The following is an 11,599-nucleotide window of genomic DNA, read 5'->3' on the forward strand; positions in this document are numbered from 1 at the left end:
CTGACATCTGCTAGCTAGCACTAGAAGTTTCCTGAGCCGACGGCTTGAGTGTGCAGGATAAATCACTGATGGCCCCCACCTACACAGCCCTTCCCAAAAAACTGCTTCACTCTTACAGGACCGATCTGACAGTAAACTAAGTTAGATAACCGGGGGGGAGACCTACCTTACAACAGCGCAGCATGAGCGAAGTGAACTGTCCCACGGCGCGTCTTCCTCTCTCTGCACACGTGCGCTGCGTGCTGCATGCAGCCCAACTAATCGACTGACCAACTAATCGATAATGAAAATCGCTGACAACGATTTTCATTATCGATTAAGTTGACTAGTTGTTTCAGCCCTAATAACTATACTGTCGTTCTGTGTACCATGTATTTAGACCTAGCTATATAACCAGACTCTCATTATTATATATTAATCTAAAATAAAGGGGTTTAGGTCCTTAAATAAAGTTTTCGGGAAGTTTTCTGTTGAAAACATGTTTGCATTTGGGAATGATCAATCAAAAACACAGATGTTTGCCGATTTTTTTACACTTGATATGGGTAGCAAATATCAGAAAAATGTAATCAGCCTCTATAGTCTATATGCATTAGCCACAATTATGGTGGACCTGTTTAATCTGCTTCCTCTAATGACCCTATAAAATCTGTTTATGTGCACTTATCATTAAGACTGTAGAGATTATGGACTTTCATGTGTCTGATGTTCCTTGTGTGACACAGTTGGCTGCACTTACTGTTTTTATAAGAATTTAGGCATAGAGACTCAACAACTTTCTATTTTTAGAAACAGCTTTCTACATGTTTTGAATTACTGCAGCAACTGACATTTAAAATTGTGTACCAAAGCTTTGATTACAACAAATTCGGTAACATGGGCTTTAATGCTAAGGTATTGGAATGCTAATTCCAGTTTCAAAATTCATATTTTGAGGGTTACTTTAAAAAAATCTTTGTTGTTTGTTAAAGGAATAGCAACAAAAGAATAGGCTGCAAAACCATTTTGTTTCCTCATAATTGGTTTCTTGTATCATAAGTAGAGGCACCAAAACCATGGCCATAGGGCTTCAGGATCAAAAGATTTGTTTCATCTGCAAAACAGAAGGTCAAAGACTCAGTCCTAAGGCAAAGGTCACTGAAAACAACTGCACCTTAGTAAGATAAATTGCAATGATGGTGCGGATGTCCTCTTGCCTTTGGTGGTAGTTTGTCTTGCTCACTTTAAAGACATCTGGACACAGTAGCTCTCTGACAGCTTGGCCACATCACTTTGTTATAGCAACATTCGCAGACAATCCGGTAAAGAAAATGTAAATCTTTTGGTTTAATTACACAGGAGTGATACTGAACTGTCCGCTTCTCAGCATGTATAGTGTGTTTATTCCCCTCTCTTCTTCCTAAAATAGGACAGACCTTGACATCAGGGACATGGAAAGATATTTGATAAAAGGAAAAATAGTCTCTTCTCATGGTTATAAAATGGATATCTCTGAAAGCACTCCTTATATCAATAGATCTGCAAGATTCCTACAAACAGGGGGATGAAAGGGACATTAAATACTTTATATTACCATAGAATTGAGGCTTTTTCCCACCTCTCTCTATTCATTGGTGCACCCATGATGATATCTAGCATTCATAGCATTCCAGTGCTGATGTGTTTGCAGCAACTTCCTTTTATATACTGGCAGTGAAACTTAGGTTCCAAAACGGGAGTGCCCATAAGTAGAGGGAGGTGCATAAAATGTACGTAGCGTTTAATGTCCATGAATTCCAGTTTTTGCATTAGGCTTATGAACCTGGGAAAAGGTTGGCTGGTACCACCTTGAGAGATTTAATTTCTTAGCAGCCGATTAGTATACCTTAAGCAGCAAAGGATTCATGATCCAGTTATTTACCTTGGAAGTCTAATGAATTCCAAGTTCCTGATAGCAATAACTGGTGTTAATGTATGGGCATACCCATTTTATCAGCTCTTTCTTCAAAGATGGAACAAACACTATAAACTAATTTGTTTCCCAACCCCTCTCAGATGGGTTTTTACTTGTTTGATGCAAGCATTAAATCTTTTAAGTTGTCTTCTTTTACCAGATCCATAGTGTGTCAATGTCAGAGGTTAAAAACAAAGAGCAGCATGGTCACTATTGTTAAAATGATATGCTCTTAAATTATTTTTGAGAAATTCTTGATGCCATTTAAATTGACATTCCAATTGTATACACTCCAGTCAGTAAAATGGCTCATTATGAACAAATTAAAGGGGAGAAATTTCACAGTACAATGTCCCTTTAAGTTCTGTACAATGATGTGGTTATTCATATGCAAATAAAATGAATGATCTTCCTAGGCTTGAGTTTTACTTGAGACAAGTCATTTATCTTGTTCTGTTTATGTTTCTCTATTTGCATTTTGAAAACCCTATGGGCTTTGCTTTTGTTGTTATGATTTACATTGCTAAGCTGCAGTGTGATCAATGCTGGGGTAATACACCTTTATTTAGTAAAATTACTATATACCTTTTGGGCTTTTCATTACATTTTTCCATTATTGGTAGGGCCGGTGACACTTTATTATTACTCCTTTGTTAGACGTGTTGCCGTTTGCTTTTTACACCACTCACAAAATTTATAAACAAATTAATTTACCCCTTCATGCCGTTAGGACATTCCATGCCGTCCCAACAGCGCTGGGCTTTAACGCCGGACGACGGGATGTAATATCCTACCTTATAAGGCATCCTGCAGCCTCCCCCTTTTAATGAACACTAGATTGGACAGGGGTTGTGCCTAGCTACGTAGGCAGTTTCCTATGATCCAATCCCAGCCTCAATGATTGTGTGATTTTATTTTTGCAGCAAGTGTTTACAGTTAAATACTTGTGCCGGGCATGAAGGGGTTAAGGAAAAAAAAAATGTTTTGCCAAATAGAAAGATGCTGCTTGAAATTGCTAAATTAAATGTCTAAAGAGCTTATATTGTCACTTTCCTACCAAACCTATATTTGTGTGACTAACCTGGACTGTAAAACAAAAAATGCATTTATTTCTCAGCTTTAGGATTTTAAAACAGAGATTGTCAAAAACTTAGTGAACAGTTTGGCCTATAAGGAATGTTACGCACTACATATCTCTATGAGTGATAGGTGCTATGTTTGCCTTACATTATTACTGGCCTGAGCCTTCTAGCAAAACTGAAAAGCAGCTGTCCTTTGTGCAAAGTATTATCTGGCAGCAGGAAGAAAAATTGTTAAAAGGAATACCCAACAATGTTTTGTGTTCCAAAAGAGAAAGTGTGTGTGTGGTTTTTTTTTTTTTTAAATTTGATGTTCTTCTGACTAAACTAGCTTTTATGTAGGAAATGTCCCTATCAGTCATAACCAACAAGTTTATATTAATACACTTTTTACCTCAGTGACGAACGTGCATATAAGCCTCTGCAGACTGTCCCTTATTTCAGTTCTTTTGACAGACTTGCATTTTAGCCTATCAGTGCTGATTCATAGGTAACTCCAAAGGAGTAAGCACAAATGTTATCTTTATAGCACATATGAACTACTACTGTCTAGCAGTGCATTGAGATAAGAGGCAGACTTCAAGGACTTAGAAATTAGCATATGAGCCTACCTAGGTTTCGCTTTCAACAAAGAATACCAAGAGAATAATGCAAATTTGATGATAAAAATAAATTGGAAAGTTGCTTCAAATTGCATGCCTTATCCAAGTCATTAAAGTTTCATTTTGACTTGACTATCCCTTTAAATGTTTAATGCCCCTTGAAAGGTCCCTTAGCCAAAGGTTCGTCAGCTGTGAGGTACCTCCTCTTTGTGTGCGACATCAAATACTGCATGATGTCACCACGTCATCTGACCCTCATAACAAACATGAGATGGGGGCTCAAGTGCATCATCAGTATGCCAATAGAGGTCAAGTTGTCTTCTGCCAAAAATACTTTTTTATTTTTTATGTTGTGCTTTTTTATTTTTTTATTACAGATTCTTATGATCTCTGATTAGCAATATAGCTTGCAAGCTGGAAGTGCATTTGTCTCATGTATTAGCTGTTATTTCTGAAAGCGGTGTGTAAATATGCCCATTTGCAGTTTAAAATGCCTTTTTTAACGCTGTTGGGGCGTTGTATTCCGTCCGAATTTTGCTGGGTTTTAGCGCGAAGGACAGAATACAACGTCCTAACTGCTTGGCTTTCCTGAAGCCACCGGCGCTTCCCTGATGGGATTGCGGTCTGGAGGGCATGCCTAGCATCATAGGAACGCCCCCCTGACGCGATCCCATCATTGAAATCTCGTGATCACGTGCACGATCGCGAGATTTCAATTTGTTTACATTGGAACAGTTGTTCCGATGTAGACACGTTAACCCCGACACAAAAGGGTTAACTTTAAGGAACCAGAACACCTTGCAACTATGATGTTTCTTTTGTCTTGTTATAGAATAATATATCAGGCAAATCTAAATACTTGAAAAACAATTGCAGCAAACACAATTTTAGTTTTAAAACAGCCAAGCCCTCCACTTATTTAGAGGAGCCTATCCAGACTTGAGTCTGCAGCTGAAGAGGCTAACACCAGTCAGTGTTAACTGCAAAGCAATGTGTTTTATACTACAAGTTAAAGCAGCTGAATTACATTAAAATGGGAGCAAAATAAATAATTCAAGTATATTGCAAAGTTGTTTTACTATTCATAACTAAATATTTTATATTTAAATAGATTCAGATAGAGGATACAATTTAAAGGGATAGGAAAGTCAAAATTAAACTTGCATGATTCGGATAGAGGATGTAGTTTTAAGACATTTTTAAATTAACTTCTATTTTCAAATGTGCTTCATTCTAATGGTATCCCTTGTTGAAAAAAAGAATACGCACATATCCTAAACTAGTGGGAGCTGCTGCTAATTGATGCCTGCACACATTTGTCTCTTGTGATTGGATAACTAGATGTGTGAAGCTAGCCTCCAGTAGTGCAAAGGATAACACTTCCCTAGCTTCACTAACCCCTACCCTAACTCATCTCTTTAACCAATCTCTCAACGCTGGCACATTTCCTGATACATTTAAGCATGCGTCAATCATACCAATCCTAAAAAAGCCCTAGCTTGACCCATCCACACCTAACTATCGACCTGTCTCCTTACTTCCCTTTGCTTCAAAATTATTAGAACGACTAGTCTATAATCGGCTAACTCAATTTCTCACAACTAACTCCTTACTTGATCCACTACAATCTGGTTTCCGCCCTAAACACAACAGAAACCGCTCTTGCTAAAGTAACCAATGATCTGTTATCAGCTAAAGCAAAAGGCCATTACTCCTTACTAATTCTTCTTGACCTGTCCGCAGCTTTTGACACAGTTGACCATCCTCTCCTCCTAAAAATACTACATTCATTTGGCATCCGAGACACAGCCCTCTACTGGTTTGCATCATATCTGTCAAACCGCTCGTTTTCAGTTTCCTTTAACAACATATCTTGTGATCCTATGCCTCTCTCAGTTGGAGTACCGCAAGGCTCTGTCTTGGGCCCCTTGCTTTTCTCTCTTTATACATCCTGCCTTGGAAAACTTATAGCCTCCTTTGGATTCCAATACCACCTATATGCTGATGATACCCAAATCTATCTTTCCTCTCCTGATATCTCTCCCTCTTTACTCAACCAGATTTCTGACTGCCTCTCTGCAATTTTCTCTTGGATGTCTTCACACTACCTCCAACTCAATCTGTCCAAAACTGAGCTGCTTATTATCCCCCCCTCTTTGAGACATCCGACACCTGACATATCTCTGATGGTTGGAGACTCTAATCTCAACACCTCACCCCCAGGTCCTCTGTCTTGGGGTCACACTAGACTCAGAACTCACATTCAACCCACATATACAAACGCTTACCAAATCCTGGCGTTCACACCTACGCAACATTTCCAGAATTCGTCCCTTCCTTACTCAAAAAACTACAAAAATACTTATTCATTCCCTCATCCTGTCACGCATTATTGCAATCTACTCCTAAATGGCCTTCCAAAACACTGCCTCTCCTCCCTCCAATCTATTATGAATGCTTCTGCTAGACTCATCCACCTAAGTCGACGATCTACATCAGCTGCTCCGCTCTGCCATTCTGTACACTGGCTCCCCATACACTCCAGAATACAATTTAAAGCAGTGCTTGACGAATATGTTCAAAAATTAGGAGCCAGTAAGAATAGTTAGGAGCCAAGCATATGTTTAGGAGCCAGACAGTTGGATTTGTATATAGCTATATGGAGAATAACCCAAAAAGTTAGGAGCCAGGGGTAAAATTCTAGGAGCCAGTTGCTCCCAGCCTCCTGGGTTTGTCGAACCCTGATTTAAAGTATTAGCCCTAACCTACAAAGCACTCAACAGTCTAACTCCCAACTATATTTCCTCTTTCATCGTGAAATATTCCCCATCCAGTCCTCTTCGATCAACCTCTGACCTACGTCTCTACATTCCTGTTATCTCTACGTCCCACTCCCGCCTCCAAGACTTCGCACGTGCTGCTCCTGTCCTCTGGAACTCTCTACCCCGCACCATTAGACTGTCTCCAACCTTGTATAGCTTCAGATGATCCTTGAAAACCCACCTAGTCAGAAAGGCTTACCATCTCTCCTCCATCCCGCATCCGAACCAAACTAAACTAATACATGTACATGAACTGCCTGACTCACTGCTGCAAATACAACAAGCTACCCCAACCTTATGTCTCTGCACCCTAAACCTATAGACTGTGACCTCTCCGGAGCAGGGCCCTCTTCCTCCTGTGCTAGATTTGTTTAGTCTTGTTATGTTTTGTATTGTATCACAAATCTTTGTCATTGTATACCCCTATCATTGTACCCAGCGCTACGGAATTTAGCGGCGCTATACAAATAAATGATAATAACAAAAGAACAAAGCACAAGTATATTGCAAAGTTGTTTTACTATTCATAACTAGATATTTTATATTAAAATAGATTCAGATAGAGGATACAATTTAAATAAAAAACAAAATTGACCTCTTTCTATCCGGATACTTTGTTGAAACTTAGCCATGAGAGCAAACTGATGTAGGAGCATGTGTCTTAGTCGCTATATGGCAGATGTGTTGGTAACACTGTTATAATATAGTTCTCAGCTCATATGCATTGCTTATGAGCCTACATCAGTATGCTCTCATGGAAATGATCTAAGTTTCAATAAAGGAAACCAAGAGAAAGAGGTAGATTTTATTAAATAAGTAAATTTGATTATTTTGGTGTTTTAAAGATTGCACTCTGAATAATTAAAGTTTAACTTTGATTTTCATGTCCCTTTAAGTAAAGCTGGTGGCCTGAAATAGCACACTAACATACCAGAAGTAAAAAAAAAAACAAAAAAAAAAAAACTATCTAGCAAATGAATACGTCACATATTTTTGTTCATAGTCTAAGCTGGGCATAAAGTCCTCAATCATATACTCAGCTGCTGACATGTATAGAACCCAGTTAAGGAATATATATATTATTTTCATCTAAATAGATCACAATTAATCAAGCTTTATTCAGATTTTCCCAACACAAAAAAAAGGATAAAATTTTTGGAGGCAGGAGGTCAAAATACCCAAATCTGCCATCCCACACAGGACTATCCTTCCCACATAAGTTGAGCCACAAGCCCTCCTAAATTCAGCAAGGTGAAGACATTTTAATTAACCTGTTCTTTTACATATTAGATTATCTTGTTCTTGCAATAAACTGGTTACATAAAATCACTTCCATCAACATGTTGTTCTAAATAATTTGTCAGATTATTTTAAAAGGATTTTTCAATATTTTCCCTTCTAGGAGGGTAATGGGTAATTCCCTCACATAACCTGGCTTAAAAAAAAAAAAAAAAAAAAAAAAAAAAAGGGGATTTGGTTGTCACTTGCAAGTGGCGATGGAGAAATCTGATATCAAGTAACTAATTCCCTGGTGATTCCGGAGTGGAAGAGGTTAAATGTTTTAACATGTTTGCAAAACAATCTAGATTGGAGGAGAAAAATACATCAAAATACAGATGAATAAAATCCCCCAAAACCTTAAATACCAAGGGATGGCAGTGCCATGCTGTCTGTCCCCATTGATGTTTGGGTAGTGCTAAGGAAAGGGTTTGTGGGCACCAACAATGAATGCAGGGTATCAAATACAAGTCTGAAAAATTGTTATTTTCACCATGCGCCCTTAATTTAAGATGGTGTCCAAGCTGTGTCAATTCAGTCATTGAGACACACAAATCTGCGCAAGCTCTGCCTGTTTGCTGGTAGAAAGCGGCTCCATGGGATGGGAAAATACTGCACTGGCAGAAAGCAGATCTCCATAGGATGGGGCTGTACCATGAAACTCCTCTAGGTGCCCACCACCGCTGGGTCATTAGCAGCATCTGGCAGCTGACTGGAACCACAGTGATACAGAAAGCAGTTACCCCAGCAGCTGTAGCAAATGAGAAAGAGGGCACCAAAGAATACCAAGGCACAAATGGTGCAAGGCTTCCTCTCAAGCAGGAAGCTCAGTAGGTAGAAACCCATGAACACTGAGTGACTAAACCAGAGGGCTGGGTTCAATGGTTTTGGGATCAGCAGGACAGGAAGCAGCCACTGTAGGCAGTACATCGTGATAGCAGCTGAGAGTCCACCCACTGTCTACACAAATGCTTTTGTAAACTTTGTCTTAACCTGTGGAAAGAAACAGAACAAAGAAAATGTAAGGGTAGAAAGGAAGGTGCCCAGATCAGAAGACAAGATTAAATTAAGATACAATACATAATCACACTTTTCCAGCTCTAAAACAGTCTTTTATGAGACATAAAACAGCTTGAAATTACTATACGTTTCCATAATATAGCAATAAATGATCACAGCCAAGTTCAAAACGTGTCTAAATACTTTAACACTTTGCTTGAAGCATGTTTCTCAATGGCCCATACTCCTAACGTTTGCCTTTTTTGGAAGAGCAATGCAAACTTGTTACTGCAGTAAACAAAGCTAACCATAGTCAACATTACACTAGAACAACAGGCATTATCTAATATCTTATCACCGCTAAAAGGGCAACCAGGGTACAAATTAGTGACAACACAAATCAGCAACTCTTATACAGCAAAGTATCTTATATTTTTTTTAAATGTACCAGGCAGTTAAAACAAGACAAACTTTAGTATCAAAAGCCATATTTAATATAAACAAAAAGGCTGAATACAGGAATTTACAGATACAAAATATATATCACCCTATAAAAATCCCTGGCAAAGACTGTTTCCAACATAGCAGCACAATCTTCTGGCCTGCCAGTCTCACATACGGATATCTGCCGTCCTTACTTATAAAGCACTCTCTCATAACTACGTCTCTTTCCCTCTATGTTGAGTCTTACCAGGAAATAAAATTAAACTTATAATATGATCAGTACATAACCACAACTAAAGATGAACTCTTTTTCTATTAAAATAGGATTAAGTTACACATGTTTTAATATTGAGAACAATAGGAAATGTATGCTTGGGTAACATACCTAAGTAGATTACTTACTGCCTAATAAAAAACAACTACCAGTGTTATAATGGTGAACAGGGACAACCTTAACCAGCATCAAAGCAACAAGTAGCTTTCTTGACAGACCATTTTATAAAGATAGATTGATAGCTATTTTAAAATACCACTTTTAAATGCAACAAAGAAAAAAAATTACTTTAGTCATCTAACTTTCTATCATCATGTAGTTTTGCCATTGCTGCTCCTTTGTCCATTCAACGTCTCACATCTTGCTTAGTCTTCTCAAAACATTTTTTTTTCAGATGTCTATATTCCTTGTATCTCAGATGCCTGCCTCATTTCTCAAGCATTTTCTCTATGTTGTCTTTAAAGATGACTCTGCTCTCAGTGCCCTAGGCTCAGTATTGTACAGCTCTAAAAATCCCAAAATATACTTTAGAGTTGATTTATTAAATGTGAATGAACTCTCAAAATGTTAGAGAAATATATGAGCAAAAAATAAACAACTTTGTTTGTTGTTTTTTTTCCAAGTGAAGAATTATAGGATTGTAATGCAAATCACCAGACTCAGATATCTGCCTCTACTTTATTTCTTCCCCATATACAAGACTTCATATGTCAGATGTACAGCAGTATGTCTCTCCCCTCTCGCAGAGCACTCTCTCTCTCTCTAGATAATCTCTATTTCAAGTTTGTCATCACTATTTCCACTAATGTCTGACTAGCTTCTTCATACTCAAATACCAAATAAATAAACTTCTTTCAAATACCTGCAACTATATCACCAATAATTTGTCAGCTATCTGGAGATTAAAAAGAGAATGTATGAACAAATATCTTACTCTCTATAAAATCAAACAAATCAGAAAACTTAAAACGGGGATATTTGGTCACAGCATATTAAAAGTGGTTAAAAATACCAGCATCTATATTTAACTCCAAGATCAGCTACAAGGGAATGCAAAATGTTACAAACTCAGAAAGAAGTTAAATATAAATACGGATATTTTTAAAAGTATTGTACTCTATATATAGTTAAAAAAAAATATATGCAGGGATCAAATAGCCAAGTTTCCGTTCAACGTCCCTTTAAACTGTATCTATGGTTTGTGTCCGCTCACTTGCAACATAGTTGCTCTTTCTGATTCTGTGAAGCAATCTCCCTTAAGTCTATCTCGTTCCCATGCAGCCCCCAGGGATCTGTGTCCCCTCTGCTGATACTCAGACGTGTGTCTGCTATCCCGGTGTCTGCCTTTCCCATTATTCTATGCGGTATTTCACGCCTGTGCCTGGTATTGCTACAGTCGGTCCATTGTAAACAGTGTCTGTGATATTGGTCTATAAGGTCCGAGCTGCCTTGCTTCCCTCCCCATGCCGTCTCTCACCCAGCGACTATCCGCGGTACTAGTGTAAATCAAGGCCGCAATTTCTCCCAGGCAGCTTTTCAGACAGCCTGATAGCACGCACAGGCCTTTCCTGCGTCATGACGTCACACCGAGACTTCCCACTTCTACCTTAGTGACTAAAGTAATGCTGAGAAGCAAAAGTGCCCCCCAGTGATCATATATGGGAACTGCTGGGTCTTCACAAAATGATATAGTTTATTTGTTGTCTGTGGAAGCTTGTCATTACCTATACAGCTGAAGCTGTCCCTGTCATCAGTGAGCAATGAGTTTCTGTAATAATATGAATTTGTTTTATTATTGGGCTGTTGCCTGTATAAAATGGCGTGTTTAACCCCCTGCAAATGGATTAAACACATACACCTAGATTACAAGTTTTGCGTTGCGGCTTACAAGTGTTGTCGGTATAGGTGTACCGCACACCTTTTAGCCTGTAATGCGTCAGTCCTGCACGCGTAAAAATTACGTTTTGCGGTACGGCTAAAAAGTGAGCGTTACAACCTAAAACGACAAGATCTGTACCGCCATCTAAAGTCAGTAGTTATGATTGTTACGCTACAAAGCTGTAACATAAAACTCATAACTAAAGTGTTAAAAAGTACACTAACACCCATAAACTACCTATTAACCCCTAAACCGAGGCTCTCCCGCATTGCACACACTATAATAAATG

General features: G+C 38.5%; 1 protein-coding gene across 2 annotated transcripts; it reads right to left on the minus strand.

Annotated features, from left to right (window-relative positions):
* Nucleotides 1-6,936: 6,936 nt before the first annotated feature.
* Nucleotides 6,937-11,031, minus strand: BLCAP (BLCAP apoptosis inducing factor). 2 transcript variants are annotated; one of them, XM_053717700.1, is made up of 2 exons: nt 10,909-11,031; nt 6,937-8,707 (listed from the first exon to the last, which is right to left on the minus strand). In XM_053717700.1, the coding sequence occupies exon 2, from the start codon at nt 8,642-8,644 to the stop codon at nt 8,381-8,383; it is 264 nt and encodes an 87-aa protein (XP_053573675.1). In that variant the 5' UTR covers nt 8,645-8,707; nt 10,909-11,031; the 3' UTR covers nt 6,937-8,380. The 2 variants fall into 2 exon arrangements, with proteins under 2 accessions (XP_053573675.1, XP_053573751.1); XM_053717776.1 differs by lacking the exon at nt 10,909-11,031 and adding an exon at nt 9,720-10,902.
* Nucleotides 11,032-11,599: the final 568 nt, after the last annotated feature.

This window comes from Bombina bombina, chromosome 1 (genome assembly GCF_027579735.1).
Source record: "Bombina bombina isolate aBomBom1 chromosome 1, aBomBom1.pri, whole genome shotgun sequence".
NCBI lineage: Eukaryota > Metazoa > Chordata > Amphibia > Anura > Bombinatoridae > Bombina > Bombina bombina.

Excerpts from the sequence above, each read along its gene's own strand:
- BLCAP (XM_053717700.1), bottom strand. The coding sequence starts at position 8,644 with ATGTACTGCCTACAGTGGCTGCTTCCTGTCCTGCTGATCCCAAAACCA.